The sequence below is a fragment of the Hemiscyllium ocellatum genome, chromosome 19 (assembly GCF_020745735.1).
Source record: "Hemiscyllium ocellatum isolate sHemOce1 chromosome 19, sHemOce1.pat.X.cur, whole genome shotgun sequence".
Taxonomy (NCBI): Eukaryota; Metazoa; Chordata; class Chondrichthyes; order Orectolobiformes; family Hemiscylliidae; genus Hemiscyllium; species Hemiscyllium ocellatum.
The window spans coordinates 4,124,351-4,148,344 of record NC_083419.1 but is presented as its reverse complement, the minus strand read 5'-3'; the positions used below and the strand labels follow the sequence as shown (position 1 = coordinate 4,148,344).

The window sequence follows — 23,994 nt, the reverse complement described above, 5'->3', positions numbered from 1 at the left end:
TGATTAGTAAGGGGGTCAAGGATTACAGGGAGAAGGTAGGAGAATTGAGTTGAGAAACTTAGCAGCTATGATTGAATAGTGGAGCAGTCTCGATGGGCCGAATGGTCCAATCCTGCTCCTATATCTTTTGGTCCTTCCCCATGTTCCTGAACATAATTTCTATCCAAAAACCACCTAATGCCTACCCCCTCTCCCCACCCCACCTTGACCGCCCCAGTTGAACCTGTCCCCACCACACTTCCAGGCAGACTAACAGGATACAGGAGCCATCCCCACCCCCCTCACCCTTGCTTCATTTGAGCATCCCTTTCAACCTCTGCCCCTTGATATGTGACTTCCTCCCTCCCCACGTTACAAAGTGCCTCCTCACGGGTTCTGTCCACTCTGAGAGCCGGCTCTGAGGGAGCTGGATCAGTGTCAGGGACTCTCCATGTGTCAATAAAGGGGGGACTGGGTTACAGGATACCAGCCTCTGGGGAGTTATTTCAGGGTCCACCAGCTCACATTCACCTGGTCTGGCATCTCTCACCTTCATCACTTAGTTCTCTGATTTTTGAAATTACATCCTAGTCCTTTTGATTTTTTGCCTGTTAGTGTTTTCCCTATTCATGTTCAATCTGAAAGCAACCCATAACAAAAAAGGAAAAACAATAAAGTGCTTCCTGCTCCCCTTTCCAGAGAAACACCTCGGGACCTGTTTGGAGGGGGCTGTGCTGTCAGGGGGGCAGGCTGGGATAGGGAAAGGGGTAATTTTATGGTGTTTTTGTGGGACGGAGGTTGGAGAGGGATGCTGCATCTTACTCCCCACCCCCTCGGGCACAGATCCCACGCTTTTACCAGAAGTTCAGCAAAGGATTGAAATCGTTCATCACGTGATAAGCGAAAAGGGAAGTTGCTAAATCTCATTTTGTTTTTCCCAGACATTTCAGGGTGACTCCATTGAGTTTGTGGTCATTTCAGGCCGGGCATTTTTTTTTGTTTTAGTTCCCTGCACAGTGAGCACTATGAGATCCGGAAGGAGCAGTCTCTAAGCTGGTGCTGACACTGAACAGTGTGGAGCTGCCAGTGTGAGGATCAGCGCAGATGTGGTGGTTTCAGATCGGGACTTGCTGCCTGCCCGTCGCCCTGGTCATCTGGTCCTGTGCTGCCTTTGTCATCTCGTTCCTGATCGCGGTCCTGAGCCGGCATGTACCTGCCCTGGTGCCCTTCATCAGGTCAGTCAGCAGCTGCCTCTCACAGGGAACACCCTGGGGAGGGGGGCAACTAACTTACCCCCTCCAGCTCCCTGAAAGGAGGGACACAAGTGGGTGGTGGCGGGGAGGTGGAAAGGATCTCATCTGGAAAGAGAAAGTGTTGCAGAGACTCAGCAGCCATGCAAGCATCTTTCCAGAGGGAGAGAGAGAGAAGCAGAGTCAACGTTTCCAGTTCAATAATCCTTCTTTGGAACTCTGCTTTCTCTCTCCACACCTGCGGAGTTTCTCCAGCAACTTCTGTTCATTGTTCAAGTCGATCTGACTACATGCCTGAGTCAACTTGCTTCAACTCCCAGTTTCCCGGAGTCCAGTTATGTTCTCTCTCTCTCTGTCTCTCTCTCCCTCTCTCTGTGTGTGCACTGACTCCACCTCACAGCCCTGGCCAGTAGCCGATTGTCAAAGTTTCACTTTCCCAAACGACCCAGCCCCTCGTCTTCCCTTCCTCCTGCCGACTAACGCCTTCTTTGAAAATATTCTCCAGAGAAATCAACTGGAAAAGTTTCCACTTTTTAAACTTCAATTAAAATAAACTCCACCTGACCAGCCGCTATGTGGAGCGGATTTCCTGCTCACAGATTTTCCCCTTTCCCTGATCACAAATAATCCTCTAACCTGAGGTTTCCTTTCCGAGTGGAAATTTATACGGGGGTTTTAGACCAAGGTGTAACCTGGGTCATGCTGACTGACAGGACGTGGAGTGAGCCACAGACCCTTCAGAGCTGACATGAAGAGGTGGGGCTCTGTGGTCCCCATTGCAGAGGGCTATGGAGGCCAGGTCAGTGAGTGTCAGTGAGACAGAGATAGATAGGTTCATGATTAGTAAGGAGAAAGTGAGGTCTGCAGATGCTGGAGATCAGAGCTGAAAATGTGTTGCTGGAAAAGCGCAGCAGGTCAGGCAGCATCCAAGGAACAGGAAATTCGACATTTTGGGCATAAGCCCTTCTTCAGGAATTCCTGAAGAAGTGCGTATGCCCGAAACATCGAATTTCCTGCTCCTTGGATGCTGCCTGACCTGCTGCGCTTTTCCAGCAACACATTTTCAGCTCATGATTAGTAAGGGTCAAGGGGAGAAGGCAGGAGAATGGGGTTGAGAAACATATCAGCCATAATGGAAAGGCGGAGCACTCGATGGGCTGAATGGCCTGAGGTCTAAGGACTTATTGTGCAGCAACTTCTCTCATTCAATTAAAGAATCAAGCCTCTCCCCCTCAGGTGAATCTCCCCTCCCTCAATCCTTTACCCAAAGGCAGATCTGACCCAGCACTCAGTGATCTCTAGCAGGGACGGGTCTGGGAGGAAGTGAGGACTGCAGATTAATGTGGTGCTAGAAACGCACAGCAGGTCAGGCAGCATCCGAGGGGTAGGAGAGTCAATGTTTCGGGGATATGCCCTTCATCAGGAGGAATGTGGTTGGGGAGGGAGGCGCGGGTGTCTGAGAGATAAATAAGAGGGTAAGGCTGGGGGGAAGGTAGCTGGGAAGACGATAGGTGAATGCAGGTGGGGGGTGATGGTGATAGGTCAGACCGGAGGGTGGAGTGGAGAGGTGGGAAGGAAGATGGACAGAGGTCAGGTCTGACCCAGCACTGACCCTGACCTTGACCAGGGACAGGTCCTGAATCTGCCCCTAGAAGGAATGAGGATTGAATCCCATATTGATTCCAATTTGATTCACACTGGCCCACTGTCCCCCCTCCCCAGGAATGCAATGTGCTTTGACAATATGTAGCTTCATGTACACGTTGGATGACCAGGTCTCTCTCCTGCGGTTACTGCTTGCTGCATTTGCTGGAAATGTTTGTAAGTTGATTTTCAACCTGTTTCTCCTCCTCACATCAAGTAAACCCAGGAAGGATATTCCTGATGACTGGAGAGTCCAGAACTGGGAGTTGCTGTCGAAGGATATAGGGTTGGCCATTTAGGACAGAGATGAGGATAATGTCTTCACCCAGAGAGTGGGGAACCTTTGCCACAAAAAGCAGATGAGATCAAATACACTGAATGTTTCCAAGAAGCTGTTAGAATCATAGAATCATAGAGATGTACAGCATGGAAACAGACCCTTCGGTCCAATTTGTCCATGCCGACTAGACATCCCAACCCAATCTAATCCCACCTGCTGGCCAGGGTTAAAGGGATCAAAGAGTTTGGTGAGAAAGCGGGAACAGGGGCACTGAGTTGGATGATATTGAATGGTGAGGCAGATTCGAAAGGCCGAATGGCCTACTCCAGTTCCTGTTTTCTGTGAACACACTCTCCTTCCTGGAATGGGACTCAAGCCCAGAGATCCTGGCTCTCAGGTAGCAGCCCCACCCACTGGGCCACAAAACTCCCACCTAAACCATCCCACTGTCACGGTTCCAACAAGGGCACAATAGTTTCACATTTCTCCTTTCCTTGCATCAACAGTGTTTGGAGATGAGGGTTATCTGGTCAGTTGACATGGCTGTATCTCTATACCACAGCAGCAATTGATGTAAAGGGAGACTAAAGCCCTTCAGTCAGGGCTTCACAAAGTGGGGGTCAGACTCAAAGTGGGGTCAGGAGTTGACGTTTTGGGGGTATTGTGTTCTGAGTCAACAATGGCTCTTTAACAACCTCCTTTCTCCCAGCTCCAATAGGATTACTCTTCTCCTACCACCACCAAGGGGAGGGGGGTTCATGACTGTTCACAGATCTCCCAGCAAGGGTCACAATGGGAGACAGTTGGGGAAACATTGGCTTAATGCTAATATCAGTGGCTGAGGAATCCAGAAGCCACATTAATCCTCTGGTGACATGGGTTCGAATCCCCCCACAGTAGCCACTGGAGTTTAAATTCAATTAAAAACAAATCGGAAGTTAAAAATTAGTCAGCAGTGGTGATCATAGATTAGTATAAAAATGAGTACGGTTCCCCAATTGACCTTTCATATTCTCACTTGGTCTGGTCTATATCTGCCTCTTGGGTAGATACATTAGGAACATTAACACCTTTACTGGTATAACGAGTGACTCAAGGAACATAATCAGACAAAACATTGACTCAGGCAGAGGGTATTAGGACAGAATTTAATCTGATTAAAGCTTTTTATTTTGAGGAAGTGACACTTCAAATGTTGAAATATAGACATCACATTGCAGTGAATTTCCAGAAAATCTGTGTCACATTTTCACATGAGATACTGTGATTAAAACCAAAACTGATGGACTTTCAAAGTTCGACTTGTTTTTTACTGAAGTGGGGTCAGACTGACCCAAATCTGTCATTGAGTGGAATTTCTGAGACCATGTGTTGGAGGCTGCGGTTTGTTCTCAACCCATTATCAGAAACCCCAATGCAACAGTGACCTGGTTCAGGTGACACTAGACCCATGAAGGGAGCAGGAGAGGAAAGGCTGTAGTTTGTTTGGAGGTAGGACTCCACAGAATGGGTCGCACATCATAGGTGCTAGTTCGTGCTAACTAGTGCAAAGTAAGAAATCAATGGGATGTTGAGACAGTGGATGGTGTGGAAATACATAAAGGTTATAAATGAAAAGGTGTTGGGAGTCAAGGCAGACATTGTCATTGAAAAAGTGATGACAGTTCTTTAATCAATGCAATCCCACGGTACAGCCCAGCTGTGGCTCATAATCCTCCACATTTGTCCTCTCCAGTTGCCTTCAGTAAGTTCCTATTCTAGTTGATTCCACCGACCTCTTAGACATTGTGTTCCAGATCTTAACAATAATCCATTTGAAGGAATGCCTCCTCATTCTTCCCATTTTCCCAATTATTTGGAATCTATGAATTTGACAGATACACAACATTGTGTGAGAATGTTAATAAACTTGTGCAGTTTAACAGGAAGAATAGAAAAGCAGCATATTATTGAAATGGGGAGATACTGTAGCACTGTGATGTACAGAGGGATCTGGTAATCTGCCTGATGGGTTGATCCTCATGGTTCACTGTGCTGATCCATATGTGGGTTCCCCAAGACACACAGAAGTGATCTCCATTTGTGTCCAGTTCTATGACAGGCTCTGCCCTGCATGGATTTGTCAAATGACTGTGTGTTCTACAGCTAACAGTCCTAAATGAGTGTTCCACATACACTCAGTAAGACCATAAAACAACTGCATATTGAGAGCAATGGCGTGTCTGTGTGCAGTTTGGATCCTACAACTTATTTATCAACATTCCACTCAAAAAAACCATTGACATCAGTATTCTGTCATCATCTCATGGCTATCTGCACAACTGGTCTCTGAAATTATGTTCATCAAACTTGTGAACTTACCAACTCCTGCAGTTTCGATGACACCATCATTGGGACACCCAGACCAATTAACCCCACCGCCCCATGGCTGAACATTTCAACTCCCCCTCCCATTCTGCCAAGGACATGCAGGTCCTGGGCCTCCTCCATCGCCAGTCCCTCACCACCCGATGCCTGGAGGAAGAAAGCCTCATCTTCCACCTCGGAATCCTCCAACCCCATGGCATCAATATGGACTTCACCAATTTCCTCATTTCCCCTCACCCCACCTTCCTGATGAAGGGCTTTTGCCGAAACATTGATTTTCCTGCTTCTCGGATGCTGCCTGACCTGCTGTGCTTTTCCAGCACCTCAGTCTTGACCTTGATCTCCAGCATCTGCAGTCCTCACTCATGCATAATGTACACATTGGAATTACTACGTTCCCACACACTACAAATCATATTGGCCACCATGTGAATAGGGCCCTAGCCCTGAGCTCACTGAGGTATAGCTCGTCAAAGCAATCCTGCCTGATGACAGATAGCTGATTAAGTCATCCCACATTGTACATTGTGAGTTAGTGAACCTTCTCTGAGTGCTGCCAATACAATTATATCCTTATGGCTGATCATCCAACTCAGTCACCTGTTTCGGTTTAAGATGTAAATGGGATTAGAATAATTTGATGTTTGTTGGTTATCGTATTTGTGGTGGGCTGAAGGGCTTGTTTCTGTGACTCTATACAGTTGCTTCATAATCGTTTTTAAATATTTTCTTGCAGTGATACAGGGACCCAACCTCCAGAAAGATGCATCTTTGGGTTAATGATCAATTTCTCTGCTTTTTTGGGTAAGTACAAGATTGTCACTTTGTTTTTCCAGCATGATCTGATTTTGGATCGTACTGTCCAGCTAACTGTCAGTCTTGTATTGGATTCCCTCCGTTTTCTGTGAATGTATAGAGTTTGCAATGTGGGAAAGATGTTTACAATTAAACTGCACGTCTATAACAGGGTTTGCGATAAAGATAAGACAACCACCCAGTCTGCAAACACAACAGAGAGAAATGGGGGACTGTAACCACAGCTTCTGTAACCCACAGTAAACAGAGTCTCGAGCAGAAAAAAACAGCTGCCTTCGTACACACAATCTTCCTCCTTTGTCATCTCCCTCCCTCTACTTTCTTTTATCCCTTGTGTGTTTCTGTAACTATCTGTTAAATATATCCATGTTCCGGGTTCAATTCCCATCTCAGGTGACTCTCTGTATGGAGTTTGCACATTCTCCCCGTGTCTGCGTGGGTTTCTTCCGGGTGCTCCGGTTTCCTCCCACAGTCCAAAAATGTGCAGGTTAGGTGAATTGGCCATGCTAAGTTGCCCATAGTGTTAGGTGAAGGGGTAAATATAGAGGAATGGGTCTGGGTGGGTTGCGCTTCGGCGGGTCGGTGTGGACTCGTTGGGCTGAAGGGCCTGTTTCCACACTGTAATCTAATCTAATATAATAGTGGGTGGCATGGTGGCACAGTGGTTAGCACTGCTACCTCTTAGTGCCAGAGACCTGGGTTCAAATCCTGCCTCAGGCAACTGACTGTGTGGAGTTTGCACGTTATCCCTGCGTCTGTGTGGGTTTCCTCCGGGTGCTCCGGTTTCCTCCCACAGTCCAAAGATGTGCAGGTCAGGTGAATTGGCCATGCTAAATTGCCCATAGTGTTAGGTGTAGGGGTATGGGTGGATTGCGGGTCAGTGTGGGCTTGTTGGGCCGAAGGGCCTGTTTCCACACTGTAAGTAATCTAATCTATTTACTGGGAAGCAAAGACACAGAGTTGAATCTTACCAAATTTTGGAAAAGTTTTCATTGAGTTTGATGGAGCTTTCTCTCCCATGCGCCCTGTGAGCTTTCCTACACTACTGTCTCAAACTCACTTGATGTATCCTGCCCCATGGTGCCTATCACCTGATACTCTGATTCTCCCACTCTCTGTAGCCTCAAGTACTTGTCAGTGCGAGGGCACACTGGCATTCCTGAAGCCAATGCCAACTTTAATCCCCAGTCTTGACAGTATTGACAGGCTGGATGTTGTGGTGGAGCAACGGAAAACCAATGCTCCTCATGGCACGGAGGCGATATGCTGTCACGTCCTTGCACATACAGCTGCACACTCCCACAACAATGGCTGTTTAAGTAGTAGATCGCACCAATCAGTGGGCCTGAGCTACATCCCAGCTTGCTCACCTCTCTCTCAGTCAGAGCTACACTTCCCTGGATGCAGCCCAGCATCTCATCCGAGCTGAGTTTAGCGTCATCACTTACAGGGAAACTTTCAAAAGATTAACTTGTTCTTACAAACATGGAAAGAAACAGGAATCAATGAGAAGCTCCATTTGCCTCAGCAGTGTGACAGAGTTGAAACTGTGGTGCTGGAAAAGCACAGCCGGTCAGGCAGCATCTGAGGAGCAAGAGAGTCGCCACATTCCTGATGAAGAGCTTATGCCTGAAATGTCAACTCTCCTGCATCTTGGATGCTGCCAGATCTGCTGTGCTTTTCCAGCACCACACTCTCGATTCTGACTCTCCAGCATTTGCAGTCCTCACTTTCTCATAGTGTTACAGTCAGTGATTGGTCATTGCACACCGCTGTCATCTGCTGGAACTGGGTGCTAGTCAGGTCTGGCCTGGCTTGTAGTGTCCACCGTTGCTGCACTCGGTCATAGAGAGGGCGCTCAATGTCCTCCTGCTCAATGTTCTCCTCCTCCTTCTCAGAAGACTGCTGCCACCCTCCCAGTTCCTGAACATCCATCACATTCCCTCTTTTCTTGCTGCATTGGTGTAGGGCACAGCAAAGGGAGGAGAATGTGGCACACTCCATCTGGATTGTGTTGTGTGTCCCCTCGCATCCCCCCAACCAAACCGGCCTAAACAGGGGAACCTCACTTTCAGGCTGTCTACTACCTGCTGCACCACGGCCCTGCTGGAGGAATGGGCAGCAGAGTATCTACCATCGGCCTCTGTCAGGAATCTGTGTAACAGAGCTATCAGCCATGGTTACAAATGACAGCCCTTGTCCCCCTGTAACCAGCCTTGTCAGGTATCTGGTCCCTGAAATGCAGCAGGAACATGCGTTTGTAAAACAATGAACTGTGGATGCTGGAAATTTGAAACAAAAACAGAAATTGTTGGAGAAACTCAGTCTGGCAGCATCTGTGGAGAGAGAAACAGAGTTATCAGAAAGCATTCTCCAGGATGTAGGGATCATGGATGCTTCTGGTACCTGGTGCAGATTTCTAAGCAGCAGCATTGATGATCAGAGATGACTTGCCTATTGATAGAATAGTTTCCTTGTGATCTGGCCCTCTCAGTGTGTTATGTGTACAGTCTATAGTGCCCTGCACCCAGGACTATGCTTCTGCATTTATTCCACAGGTTGCAGTACCTACTGCATCTTGGGGAAACAATGTGGTCTGGCACTGATGACTTTGGTATCAGCCTTGGTGCATTTGTAGTTGGATGCCTGAGATGTCCCACATTGCTTCTCCAATGGCTTCCTGGAATGAATCAGTCACATGAAAGTTCAACCTAGCTGTCACCTTGATGGCCAGTCTCGGGTCTGAGCCCGGAAGCTGGCATCGTTGAGTCACAGTGTCCCGGGATAGTCCCAGTCTTCTAAGTATCACAGTGACACCTCCTGGTATGGCTGTCTCTGCCCTTCACATTTGTCACAGCCCTGTGTAGGGAGCAGAAGAAACATAACAGGACCTGAGTAATGAGAGCAGTCAGCATTCACATCCCTCACAGATGAAAGTTCAATGTAATTCCCCAGACTGTAACGACATTCTGAAAATGTGGTGCTGGAAAAGCGCAGCAGGTCAGGCAGCATCCAAGGAGCAGGAAATTCAACGTTTCGGGCATACGCCCTTCATCAGGAATGGGGGAGGAAGAGAGCTTCTTCAAGGAAGGCATCCTTGCAAGAGGATTCGCAGTAGGTTAAAATCTTCGAGGAGAAAGTGAGGTCTGCAGATGCTGGAGATCAGAGCTGAAAATGTGTTGCTGGAAAAGCGCAGCAGGTCAGGCAGCATCCAAGGAACAAGAAGGGCTTATGCCCGAAACGTCGAATTTCTTGTTCCTTGGATGCTGCCTGACCTGCTGCGCTTTTCCAGCAACACATTTTCAGCTCTGATCTCCAGCATCTGCAGTCCTCACTTTCTCCTGTAATGACATTCTGTCAAGAAGGGTCATGTATAAGCTCCTCATTATTCTGATGAATGTATCACTGGCCATGAGGCAAATAAGTGGCAGCGGAATGTAAGTGCCACTTGAGCACTGATCCCTTCTCCTCCCAGCTCTATCTCACCCACCAAAGGCACAATTGTATATAAGGGAGTCTAGCATTAGACTCACAGTTCAGGTGGAGAGGGGATCAGCTCCCCATGAGTGCTAGGAGCTGTGTGTATTATGATCCACTGGTGCCTCTTTGAAGGTGGCCTGTGATAACTTCAACAAGAGTCTTTTTTTAATATTTAGATTCCCTACAGTGTAGAAACAGGCCCTTCGGCCCAACAAGTCCACACCAACCCTCTGAAGAGTTACTCACCCAGACCCATTCCTCTGTGTTTACCCTTGAGGTACCTACCCTACACATCCCTGAACACTTTTGGCAATTTAGTCAAAAGTGAGGACTGCAGACGCTGGAGATTAGAGTCAAGAGTATGGTGCTAGAAAAGCGCAGCAGGTCAGGCAGCATTCGAGGAGCAGGAGAATTTTCTGTGTGGTGTGCTGCCTGACCTGCTGTGCTTTTCCAGCACCACACTCTCGACTATGAGCAATTTAGTGTGGCCAATTCACCTGACCTACACATCTTTGGATTGTGGGAGGAAACCCACGCAGACACGGGGAGAATGTGTAAACTCCACACGGTCAGTCACCCAAGGCTGGAATCAAACCCGGGTCCCTGGCGCTGTGAGGCAGCAGTGCTAACCAGCCACTTTGCCACCCACCATGACATTCTGAAATTTGCAAGGTCCAAAAACATAGACAAGGTCACTTAGAACCAGCATACCAGTTAGGTAAGGGGTAAATGTAGGGGTATGGGTGGGTTGCGCTTCGGCGGGTCGGTGTGGACTTGTTGGGCCGAAGGGCCTGTTTCCACACTGTAAGTGATCTAATCTAATCTAATCTTCTAATTGTATGGCATCCTTTTTACATGATGGCATTGCCAATGTGCTGAGCTTGCCCTCTGAATTGCCTAATTGATGCAAACTGCCCATCGAAAGGACTCTCATTGCACCGAGGTGAAGCCCATATTTTTGGCCATCAGCAGAACATTACCTGGGTCTTGGGATTAATAGTTTAGATCAGAGCAGTGCTGGAAAAGCTCAGCAGGTCAGGCAGCATCTGAGGAGCAGGAGAATCGACGTTTCGGGCAGATTGGGATTAATAGAATGCGACAGTGAGATAATGATAGACCATTCACACTCAGAGTCTGCTGGTCCAGTTTAAAATTGAAACAAACATCTCGTATCTTTTTGTTAGCAATAGCCACATTCTGTATGACCCCAGTTTCCCTCTCTTTCTCTGTCCGTCTTTATCTGCCTCAGACCCACCCCGACTAACCCCTTTACTGAGGTCTAATTATTCCCCATCCTGTACCGCTGCTTCAGACACAGGAGGGGGGCAGCTTTCTCAGGAGGTTTTGCGACTTGGGAACTCTCTGGCTCACAAGGCACTGGAAGCGAGGCTATTGAATATTTTTACGTCTGATCGAGGTAGATAAATTCTTGATCAGCAGGGAATTGAGGATTATTGGCAATAGATGGAAATGTGAAATGTGGAGCAGAAACAGATCAGCCATGACCTCATTGAACAGTAGGGCAGACTTGATGGGCTGAATGGCCTGCTCCTGCTCCTCATTTGTGTGAACTCAGATCCTTAAAGTGGCCTTCAGTCCCAAGTTGCTGGACCACAGATTCAAGATTAGAATGGTGCTGGAAAAGCACAGCAGGTCAGGCAGCATCTGAGGGGCAGGAGAATTGACGTTTTGGGCAAAAGCCCTTCATCAGGAATACAGGCAGGGAGCCTCGGGGGTGGAGAGATAAATGAGAGGAAGGTGGGGCTGGGGAGAAGGTAGATAAGAGTGCAATAGGTGGATGGAGATGGGGGTGAAGGTGATAGGTTGGAGAGAAGGGAGGATAGATTGATGTACTTGAAATCAAGTGCATATCTTGGCACCAAAATCTCAATTCCCTGTGGTCGTAGTTCTTAACTGAAGCATTTCCGTCCAGCGCCCCACGATATGAAATATGTGTTTCTGTCTCTCTCTCTCTAAATCTGGAAATCATCCGACTTATCGCCCACAGTGTCTGCTCATCAGCTGATTAGTGTTTCTTGCATCATTTCCTCAGGTTTGGTGGTTATGTACATTCGATACAAGCTGTTAAAGACCTTGAACGAGAGGACTCAAATCATCAATCTCAGGCTAAACGCTGCTGCACTAATATGTGGTGCCCTTGGCTGCCTTGGAATGTGCATTGTTGCAAATTTTCAGGTATGTTATAGTCTGCAACCTCAGGGTCCACGGTTGTGTCAATGCCTAATGCAGGGAGGACATTGGGTAGAAAGTCAACCTCTGCCCTCATTCCCAGTGCCAACTCTTCTTGCGTCAAGAAAGGAAGGAGGAGCAACAGCAAGGGAGGAAGGAATAAAAGAGAGAAATTTGCAGCCAATTTGTGCATATCAAACTCACTGTGATAGTTGCCAGATGATCTGTTCCAGAGATAATGGTTTAGGGATAAATATTGAAAAGAATATCCTGGGAGAACTTCCCTGCTGTTTTACAAAGTCCAAGTCCACCTGAGAATGCAGGTAGGATTTAATATCTCACCTCAAAGCAAGGAGAGTGACACAGTGGTTAGCATTACTGCCTCACAGCGCTAGGAACCTGGGTTCGATTCCACCATTGGGCAACTATCTGTATGAAGTTTGCATGTTTTCCCTGAGTCTGTGTGGGTTTCCTCCCACAGCCTGAAGATGTGCAGGTTAGGTGGATTGGCCATGGGGAATGCCGGGTCAGAGGGGAAGATGTTCTTGGTGATGGGGTTCAGTTAGAGTTGGCAGAAGTGTTTAAGGACAGTGTGTTGGATGCAGAGACTGGTAGGTGAGGACAAGGGGGACTCTGTCTTTATTGCGTTTGGGGGAGGGAGGGGTTCCTCTGGGTATGCTGGTTTCCTCCCACAGTCCAAAAATATGCAGATTGGGTGAATTGGCCATTGTTCAGGGATATGTAGGTTTGGTGCATTAGTCAGGGGTAAACATAGACCAATGGGTCTGGGTGGGTTACTCTTCGGAGGGTTGGTGTGGACTTGTTGGGCCAAAGGGCCTGTTTCCACACTGTAGGGATTCTATGATCTATGATCTAATAGAATCTTGTAGCACAGATAGAGGCCATTTGACCCATTGTTGCTGTGCCAACTCTTTATCAGAGCTAACTAATTATCCAAATCATCACTTCTCTTTCTGTAACCCCGCATGTTTTTCTTTATCAAGTATTGTTCCAATTCCCTTTTGAACATTCCTGTTGAATCTGCTTCCACTGCCCTTTCAGACAGCACCATCCAAATTACAACCATTCATTGTGTAAAAAAAATACAATCCTCCTCAGCTCACCTTTGGCTCTTTTGTCCATTGCCTTGGGATCTGTACCGTCAAGTTACCACATCACTTTATTGATTCTGATCAAATAATCTGGTTTCATCAATATCAGAACTTTCAATTTCTCGTCAACTCACTTTTTAATCTTTTGTCTTGTGTTTAGGAAACGGCGTTGAGAATCGTTCATGACATTGGGGCGCTGCTGGCGTTTGTCATGGGAACCGTGTACCTTATTCTGCAGAGTTACATTTCCTTCAAAATGATGCCTTGCCATCACACCAGATTGGTTTGTTGTTTTAGGATAATGCTGTCCACAGTTTCTGCTGTAGCCACCGTCCCGAGTATCCTTTCTGTTGGGGGGTCATCATATTGAACTGGTCTTATCAGTGGCATTGTTATACAATGGGAGCCATTCCAATTCTGTGCGTTGGTGTAAGAAGAGTAAAAATGAATTTAGAGTCAGATTTACGTGGATGCATGCAACATATGATGCTTTTGAAAAAGTTATAAGTAAGGAATTCCAACAATCCTGACTGTTTTTTTCGTGTAACTCAACATAATGTGGAGGTGCCGGTGTTGAACTGGGGTGGACAAGGTCAGAAATCATACAACACCAGGTTATAGCCCAACAGGTTTATTTTTAATCATAGACACTTCGAAAGCTTGTGATTTCAAACAAATCTGTTGCACTATAACCTGGTGTTCAATTATTGATTACAATTCCCTTTTGCAAGTCACTGTCGAGTCTGATTCCACAGTAGCGAGTTGCAAACCGTGGCTATGTTTCAAAAGTTCTTCTCTGGATTGTTTGTCAGTTATCCCAAAGCTGTACCTTTGTTACTGACTCTCCCTCCAATGAAACGGTTCTCATTATTTACTATGCTCTGACTGGTTCTATTAAATCTGACCTGTCTGGTCATTAACAGTCAGGAGAGATGCCAACTCTGCCAACATGTCTAATATTGCTTCTAGCCTATCACATAAAGTCATAATGACCTGTAGATTGTGCATATTGTTGAGTCTTGCTGCATTAACTTACAGATACTTACTGGGAAATACTTGCAGATTTTTTAACTGGTTTAACTCTACTTTTCCTCTTTATTCATGTGAGTGTTACAGATAGGGCTAGCATTTATTGCCCATCCCTAATTACCTTTGACCATATTGTTGAGGGTCTGGAGTCACATATAGGTCAGACCAAGTGAGGATGACAGTTTCCTTCCCTAAAGGTCATGAGTAAACTCTATTTATTTTGTAATATGCAATGAGTGCTCCAAGATCACCATCACTGAGTCTGGATTCATCTTCCTGATTTATTAATTGAATTTAAATTCCATGGTGGCATTCGAACCAAAATCCCAGAGTTCCTCCTGGGCCTCCAAATCATTAGTTCAGTGACATTATTAGTCCACAGTCATCTCCCAGCAGATTTGTGATATTCATTACAGACGTTACACCACAGGCAGCAAGAATCCCAGATTGTTCTGAGAATGAGAAGCTAGTCACAAGAAAGATTAGTTTATTTATTCTGAAGTTTGCTGACGGTTAAGTTTGGTGTGGCTGTTTGCATCTTGTCCATCTCCTTTGTCTTTCTACTCTTTGGTGTTTGTCAGATTTCAACTTGCTTATTATTTCCTCTTTGTTATCCACCAATCATGTTGCACAGATGCATTTTTTTCATAGAATCGCAACAGCGTGAAAGCAGGCCATTCAGTCCATCAAATCCACACCAACCCTAGAGGATCCCACCCAGATGCATACCCCTCCTCCACTCTATCCCTGTAACCCCACATTTCCCAAGGCTAATCCACCTAGTTTGCACACCCCTGAACACCATGGGTAATTTAGCCAATTCATCCTAACCTGCACAGCTTTGGACTGTGGGAGGAAACTGGAGCACCCGGAGGAAATCCACGCAGATACAGGGAGAATGTGCAAACTCCACACAGAGGGTGGAATTGAAATTGGGTCCCTGAAGCTGTGAGACAGCAGTGCTAACCACTGAGTCACCCTGCTCTCATCGCAGGTAGCATTTTCCAAGCTACCCAACGTGACTCTCAGATTCCACTCCATCCCCTGGGCTCTTGCAGTCACTGAATAGAAAGGAATGGTAGTTATCTTTTCCCAAGGATGGGGGATTTAAAGACTAGGGGGCATATTTTTATGATGAGAAGAGAGAGATTTTAAAAAGACATAAGAGGCAAGTTTTTTTCTAACAAAGAGCGTGGCTCACGTGTGGAATGAACTTCCTGAGGAAGTGATGGATACAGGTACAGTTACAATATTTAAAAGACACTGAGATAAGGACATGAATAGGAAAGACTTGGAGATAAGTGGGTCAGGAGGTGAGAATGGTTTAGTTTCGGATTATGTTCGGCATGGACTGGTTGGACTGAAGGATCTGTTTCCTTGCTGTATGACTCTGTGACTGAGATTTGACAACATTTCCATGTGGTCTGGTGTCACATTTAAACTAGACTGGATAAGGGCAGCTGTGATCCTGCCCTAAATGACATTTGTGAATCACATGGTACAGCTCCAGTCCAAGTAAATACATGTCATCATTAGAGAGTTTACATGGGCATCATTAGGGCTAGTTTATGGCCTTTAATTCCAGATTTTTAATTGAATATAAATTTCACCGTCCGTCATAGTCAGATTTGAATCTATGTCCCCAAGACACAGGGACACAGAACCTAGATTACAGGCATAGTGATATTATTGTTCAACCCTGGAATGGCTGTACAGGCCAATGGTTAGGCCACTGTTGGACTATTGCTTGCAATTCTTGTCTCCTTCCTATCGGAAAGATATTATGAAACTTGAAAGGGTTCAGAAAAGATTTACAAGGATGTTGCCAGGATTGGGAGGATTTGAGCTATAGGGAGAGGCTGAACAGGCTGGGGCTGTTTTCCTTGGAGCATCAGATGCTGAGGGGTGATCTTATAGAAGTTTACAAAATTATGAGGGGCATGGATAGGATAAATAGACAAAGTCTCTTCCCTGGGGTCGGGGAGTCTGGAACTAGAGGACGTGGGTTTAGGGTGAGAGGGGAAAGATATAAAAGAGACCTAAGGGGCAGCTTTTTCATGCAGAGCATGGTACATGTATGGAATGAGCTGCCAGAGGAAGTGGTGGAGGCTGGTACAATTGCAACATTTAAGAGGCATTTGGATGGGTATATGAATAGTAAGGGTTTGGAGGGATAGGGGCTGGGTGCTGGCAGGTGGGACTAGATTGGGTTGGGATATCTGGTCGGCATGGATGGGTTGGACCGAAGGGTCTGTTTCCATGCTGTATGTATTTATGACTCTAGCTTTGGTTTGTGAATTTACTCAGTGGCGAGCACTGCTGCCTCACAGTTTTCGGGTCCTAGGTTTGATCCCACCTTTGGGTGACTGTCTGTGTGGAGTTTGCATGTTATCCCTGAATCTGTATCGGTTTCCTCCCACAGTCCAAAGATGTGCAGGTTAGGTGGATTGGCCATGAAAATGCAGGATTGGGATTGGATTAGGGTAGAATGTGCTTCAGAGGGCTGGTGCTGACTTGATGGGCTGAATGGCCTGCCTCCACACTGCAGGGATTCTATGATTCGCTGGGAACATTGCAAACACCAGGGGCCACATTCTGAGGGTATGAACTCCAGGGAGCAGCATCCTAGGAGACTTATTGGTGAAGACGAATAATTTTTTTTGCAGAAACCAACAGCAGATTCCTGGATTACTTTGGAATGTACAGAACAGCAGAAAAACAATGATTAATCTCAGGAAGATAACTGATTAATGGAAATCTACAAATCCACTCCTTGAGTACTACACATTCTGGAGTTAGAGAGTTTTCTGAACCTTGTGTGCTCTCATAAGTATTGAGAACTGTCTCTGACTTACTTTCACATTAAGTGGAAACACCCCGTGTACGTGACCAATAATATTTAGCAAAATGTCTTTGAAATACCACAGTCAATGCTGATGATTCACAATCATTTCCTGTGGGTGAAATGAGACAGTCCAGAGCTTGTCAAACGATTCAGTTTTCAAACTGAAAGAGAGTGTGTTGCTGTACTGTTAATCATTTAAAGCAGTAAAGTGACAACTCATTAACTTATCACCAAATAAAAATATTATCAGGGAATGTTCTAGAAGCTAAGAACTGTGGACGAGGAGATAGATTTAGCGACTGAATACAAAAATCACTAACATTTGTCAACAGATAAAAAGCATTGTTAAAAAGGTTAATTTTGTTTTCATCTGTGGGACGTGGGTATTGCTAACTGACCAGTATTTATTGTCTGTCCCTAGTTGCCCCTTGAGAAGGTGGGGGTGAGCTGCCTTCTTGAACCACTGCAGTCCATGTGCTGTAGGTAAATGCACAATGCCTTTAGGGAGGGAATTCCATGATTTTGACCCAGTGACACTGAAAAGAATGGCGGTATATTTCCGAGTCAGGATGGTGAATGGTTTGGAGGGGAACTTCAGGGAGTGGTGCTGTCATGTATCTGTCGCTCTTGTCCTTCTAGATGGAAGTGGTCATGGGTTTGGAAGATGCTGTCTGAGGATCCTTGGTGAATTTCTGCAGTGCATCTGATCAATGGTTCACACTGCTGCTACTAAGCATTGGTGGTGGAGCAAGTTGATGTTTGTGAATGTGGTGCCAATTAAGGACTGCTTTGTCCTGGATGGTGTCAAGCTTCTTGAGTGTTGTTGGGGCTGCACCCATCCAGGCAAGTGGGGAATATTCCATCACACTCCTGACATGGGCCTTATAGATAGTGGAGGCTTTGAGGAGTCAGGAGGTGAGTTACTTTCCGCAGTGTTCCTAGCCTCTCACCTGCCCTTGTAGTCACTGTGTGCAATTGAGTTTCTAGTTCACGATGACCCCTACAGTGTTGATAGTAGGGGGATTCAGTGATGGTAACACTGTGGTTAGATTGTGTCTTATTGGTGATAGTCACAGCCTGGCATTTGTGTGGTGTGAATGTTACTTGCCATGTGTTGGCCCCAGGAGGAGGAAGTGAGGACTGCAGATGCAGTCAGAGTTGATAGTGTGTTGCTGGAAAAGCACAGCAGGTCAGGCAGCAGCTGAGGAGCAGGAGAATTGATGTTTTGGACATAAGGCCTTCATCAGGAATCTTCCAGCTTTTCCAGCACCATGTACTTAACCCATGTATCAGCCCAAGCCCGGATATTGTCAAAATCTTGTTGCACTTGAACATGGACTGCTTCAGTATCTGAGGAGTCGCGAACAGTGCTGAACATTGTGCAAAAATCGGTGAACATCCCCACTTCTGTCCTAACGATGGAGGGAAGGTCATTGATGAAGCAGCTGAAGATGGTTGGGACTAGGATGCTACTCTGAGGAATTCCTACAGAGATGTCCTGGCGCTGAGATGCCTGACTTCCAACAACCACAACGGTCTTCCTGTGTGACAGGTATGACTCCAACCAGAAGAAAGTGAACACTGCAGATACTGAAGATCAAAGTTGAGAGTGTGGTGCTGGAAAAGCACAGCAGATCAGGCAGCATCCGAGGAGCAGGAGAATCAATGTTTCACAGCATTGACCTGATGTGCTTTTCCAGCACCAAACTCATGACTCTAACCAGCACAGAGATTACCCCGATTCCCATTGATTCCAGTTTGCCAGGGCTCCTTGATGCCGCACACAGTCGAATGCAGCCTTGATGTCAAGGGCTGTCCCCCTCCCCTCCCCTCTGGAATTCAGCTCTTTTGTCCATATTTGGACCAAGGCTGTAATGAGGTCAGGAGCTGAGTGGTCCTGGTGGAACCCAACTGGGCGCCACTGAGCAGGTCATTGCTGAGCAGGTGCTGCTTGATAGCTCTGTTACTGACACCTTCCATCACTTTACTGATGATTGAAAGTTAATCTATGGGGCGGAAATTGCCCAGATTGGATCTGTCCTGCTTTTTATGTAAAGGACATACCCGGGCAACTTTCCACATTGTCGGGTAGATGCCAGTGTTGTAACTGGACTGGAAGAAATTGACTAGGGGAACAGCAAGATCTGGAGCACATGTCTTCAGTACTATTGCCAGACTGATGTCAGGGTCCATAGCCTTTGCAGTATCCAGTGCCTCCAACTGATTCTCCATATCACGTGGAGTGAATTGAATTGGCTGAAGACTGATATCTGTAAAGCTGGGGACTACTGCAGGAGGATCATTCACTCGGCACTTCTGGCTGAAGATTGTTGCAAATACTTCTGCTTTGTCTCATGCACTGATGTGCTGAGCTCCTCTGTGATTGAGGACTGGGATATCTCCTCCAGTGAGTCCTTTACCACCATTCACAAGTAGATGTGGCAGGTCGGCACAGCTTAGATCTGACCTATTGGCTGTGGGATCACTTAGCTCTGTCTATCTCTTGCTGCTTATGCTGTTTGGCAAGCACGCAGTCCTGTTCGGTAGCTTCAGCAGATTGACAAGTCATTTTCAGGTATGCCTGGTGCTACTCCTGGCATGGCCTCCTGCACTGCCCATTGAACATAATGGAAAGAAGGCCTTTACTTCAAAAAGGATCTGAAATACAAAGGGGTGGGGTTAGATATTAGTTGACTAGAGGATCTGGCCAAACCCACAATAACTGAATTCAGAATGGAAGGAAATGCATAGTCTGCAAAGTTGGGAGATTCAACCAGATGAACACAGAAACAGGAGTAGGCCATTCAGCCCATTGAGCCTGTCCTGCGATTCAACATGATCATGGTTGATCAAACACTTTGATGTCTTTTACTATCACGATAACCCTATATACCACTGGTGAACAAAAATCAATCAATCTCTACAATAAACTTCTACAGCCCTCTGTAATATAGAATTCAGAAAGTTCACAACTGTCTAAGTCAGAGAATGAGTAGCCTGTTGAACAGCTGGAGATCTTCAATGAGGCAACTTCCTCAGGCCCCTTCATTGTTTGGGAAGTCCTGTCTTGTCTTGTACCTATGTGTTGGAGAATGTGTGGGCAGCACGGTGGCTCAGTGGTTAGCACTGCTGCCTTACAGCGCCAGGGACCTGGGGTTTGATTCCCAGCTCGCGCAACTGTCTGTGCGGAGTTTGCACGTTCTCCCCGTGTCTGTGTGGGTTTCCTCCGGGTGCTCCGGTTTCCTCCCACAGTCCAAAGATGTGCAGGTCAGGTGCATCGGCCATGCTAAATTACCCGTAGTGTTAGGTGGATTAATCATGAGTAAATGTAGGGGAATAGCTGGGTTGCCCTTCGGAGGGTCGGTGTGGACTTGTTGGGCTGAAGAGCCTGTTTCCATACTGTAGGGAATCTAATCTAATTGTGGACTCCTGTCCTCTCGTCTGTGATTAACACTACCTGCCAGTCTCAGAGACTCAGAAGCACTCTCATGTGGTGCAGCCCATCGTTATTAGGAACTCTCTCCAGGAGGTTCTTGGAGAAACAGAACAGATCAGTAAAACATACATTCGGCATCTTGAAAATCAAGCAGGGGGAAAGCATTGAGTGGATATTAGGACATTGAAACTGTGCTTACAATTCTACCATTAGATTTCACAGCCAAAACTTCCTACATAATCAGGCTCAGTAAAATACTGAAACCGTTGTCAATCTGTTCCTGTGCAGTACTGCTCTATGTTCTATTTCCCAGACCGTGGCTCAGTCTTTTATAGTCTGCTGCAGGAAGTTACAAAACAGAAACCTGAAATGAATGCCCTGCATTTGAGCATCTGTCAGTGTCCCAATGTCTTTCACAATCACTTTCACTGCAGTTGTGTTGGCAACACGAGCTATCTTGCATGCAGAATTGAATTGAATTTATTGTCACGCGTACCGAGACACAGTGAAAAGCTTTATCTTGCAAGAAATACAGGCAGATCACAGAGTTAAGTAGCATAGACAGTAAATAATAGGTAAACAGCAGCAAAAACAAAAACAGGTACAGGTAAATGGAAGCAGCAAGGGGGTGAGCAACACAATATTGCTCCTGTTAGTGGTTTTGGTTTTAGAAGCAGTGTTCACCAGGGGCACTGGGAGGAAAATGTCTGCTCTTCAAACCTTCACATCCACTTGAACAGACAGATTGGATTTGGCTTCATGTCTCATTCATAGAAAGAAGGATTTGCATTTCTCCAGCACTTATCCCAGCCTTGGCACATCCCAGAAGCCAGTCGAGTGATTTTCCTTTGAGGGGCAGCCCCTGTTCTAATGCAGGAAATGTAGCAGCCAAATGCATGCTGCAAACATAACCACATCGTCATCTCCTGTACAGTTTGGTTGGGGAACAAAGGCACAACTTTTTAAAGAAATAGTACCATGGGATTTTTGCATTCATGTTTATTGACTGTCCAAACTGAAAAGTGGGTGTCGCTGCTAGGGTGGCATTCCTTCAGCTCAGTGCTGGAGAGTTTGCCACGGTATCTCCTCAAAACGGCTTTTGAACCACAACCTTCTGCTCTCAATATGTAAATGATCCCAATCACGCCAAGTCTGCTTCAGCTCAGAGCTTTCTTCAGTTCTGTGCAGTCGTTCAGGCTTGAAGCCTTTTGTCCTGTACCTCCAGAAATATCGGAAATTTCTGCACATCCAACTGAATGTTTTTTAACATCAGCAAACCATCTGTGTTTTTTTTCCACATATTAGCCATTGTCAGTAAGCTTGAAGCTTTTGGGTTAAGTCGCTGATATTTGACAGGAATGTCTTTCTGACTGGATGTTTTGAGTAATGGGTGTGAGCAGACACGTTGCTGTCAATTCTGTCAAAATAGCTGACAGTGAATCATGACAGATTAAATATTAGACATTGTACATTGTATTAAACATCGAAACTAGCAGCAGGACTCCCTTCAAGCCTGATCCACTGTTCAATATGGTCATGGCCAATCCTCTATCTCAATGACATATGCCTGCTTTCTCCAGACCTTCAATCCCTTTCAAATATAACAATGTATCTCTTCCTTTCTTGAATGTGTTTAGTGACTTGCCCCCCACACATTTCTGTGGTAGTGGATTCCACTGGATCACTATCCTTTGATAGAAGAAATTCCCATATCTCAGTCCTGAATGGCCTACCCTGTATCCTGAGATTCTGTCTCCGGTTCTCGAATCCCCACCCTGGGGAAACATCTTCCATGCATGTAGTCTATCCAGCCCTGTTAGAATGTTGAACATTTCAATCAGAATCTCCCCTCCCCTGCCAACCCTAACGCTAACCCAGATGTGGCCTTGGTGTCGAACTCAGATTGTAAGACAGTTCCTGTGGCAGTGCAGCCCTCGCTCTGTCCCACATGCTAAGCTTCGGTCAGCTGTCCCCACTTGGGCTGGGATTGGTGCTTCTCCCACTGTAGGGAGCATCCAACCCTGGATCCCAAGCCCTCTGCTTCAGAGGCGTTGTTGGGATAGGCTGGAGATTCATCCTCAATCGGTGAGTGTGGGAGCTTTTAACGAAGGCTGGAACTGGGCTGCTTTTAGATCTGAGCTTGTCTTTCTCCACTGATGCTCCTGAACCTAAAACAAGTGTCTCAGCAAAGAGTTGCTGAGCCTCTAGCTGCCCCCTTGAATTGTTTGGAACATGAGTCATGTAAGGAATCCAGTCCAGCCAGTTCGGTCAAACCTTCCACTATAGTGTACCTGAGGTGTCTTCTTTATTTCCCCTTTCCCTCTTCCCCCCTCTGCCATTGTCAATACAGCCTCCTCCAAGTCTACTTGGGATGGCAAGGTGGCTCAGTGGTTAGCACTGCTGTCTCACAGCACTGGGGTCCCAGGTTTGATTCTAGTCTCGGGTGACTGTCTGTGGAGTTTGCATATTCTCCCCGTGTCTGTGTGGGTTTCCTTTGGGTGCTGTAGTTTTCTCCTACAATCCAAAGATGTGCAGGTGGGGTGGATTGGCCATGCTGGATTGCCCATAGTGTTCAGGGATGTGTAGGTTAGATGCATTAGTCAGGGGTAAATGTAGAGTAATAGGGAAACAGACTTGGGTGGGTTACTCTTCGGAGGGTCAGTGTGGACTAGCTGGGCTGAAGGGCCAGTTTCCATGCTGTAGGAATTCTAATTCTACTACATTTTCCAAACCTCTGCCCTTACACCTCATTGTCTCTCCGAGAATCATGATCAGCTTCCCACTCACCAGCCTCTCTGTTCAACTGATCATTGTTCACAAGCTCCAACTTGAGGCATCATCAAATCCATCTTCCCCTCCCCTTTCAGCATTCTAAGGAACCATTCCCATAATTTTGTCCACTCGTCAGTTAACCCTACTACCCCAACCCTTCCCAGGCCACCGTCCCATGACCACACAGGAGACGTAATTCCTGCCCTTCCACCTGCTCTCTCCTCGCTGTGTAATACACTCTGTCCTGGCGTCTTCCTTTCAATCCAGTCTGCATTATTCACTGCCTACAATGCAGTATCCTCGACACTGGAGAGACAAACACAAGTTGGGTGTCCACTGCTGAACAGCTCCATTCAGTCTGCAAGCATGATCCCTAACTTCCGTTGACCTGTCATTTTAATTCTCCAAAGTGCTGTGGCACTGACATCACTCTCCTCAGCCTACAACACTGTTCCAATGAAACACTTGAGGTACAACAGCTCATCTTTCGACACAACAATAAAACTTTAGCAATTTCCGACAATGAACTCCACCTCCATTTTGTTTCCATTTCTTCAGAAATTTTGTGTTTTTTCCTTCCTGTGAGCAGTTCATCTGGTGTAGACACATCTTCGCTGGTACCATCACCATTCTCTTTGGCCTTGGAGGACCAACCTTTCTGTTATTCAGTTTTCCTGTCTCCTGTTTTATAACACACTTTTTGTCATTGACCCTTCTGGCCCTTGTTCAAGACCTATGACATTTCTAACAGTTCTCAGCTCTGGCGAAAGGTCACATACCAGGACGGTAAACCC

General features: G+C 46.4%; 1 protein-coding gene across 1 annotated transcript in view; it reads left to right on the top strand.

The window, feature by feature from the left end:
• Positions 1-889: 889 nt before the first annotated feature.
• The window catches only part of dram1 (DNA-damage regulated autophagy modulator 1), a 33,127-nt gene continuing 10,022 nt past the window's right edge, over positions 890-23,994 (top strand). Inside the window, exons 1-4 of the mRNA XM_060839200.1 lie at positions 890-1,214; positions 6,257-6,324; positions 11,870-12,012; positions 13,279-13,456. Coding sequence (XP_060695183.1) covers positions 1,084-1,214; positions 6,257-6,324; positions 11,870-12,012; positions 13,279-13,456 — 520 coding nt within the window. The 5' untranslated portion in view covers positions 890-1,083. The remainder of the gene's footprint in view (positions 1,215-6,256; positions 6,325-11,869; positions 12,013-13,278; positions 13,457-23,994) is intronic.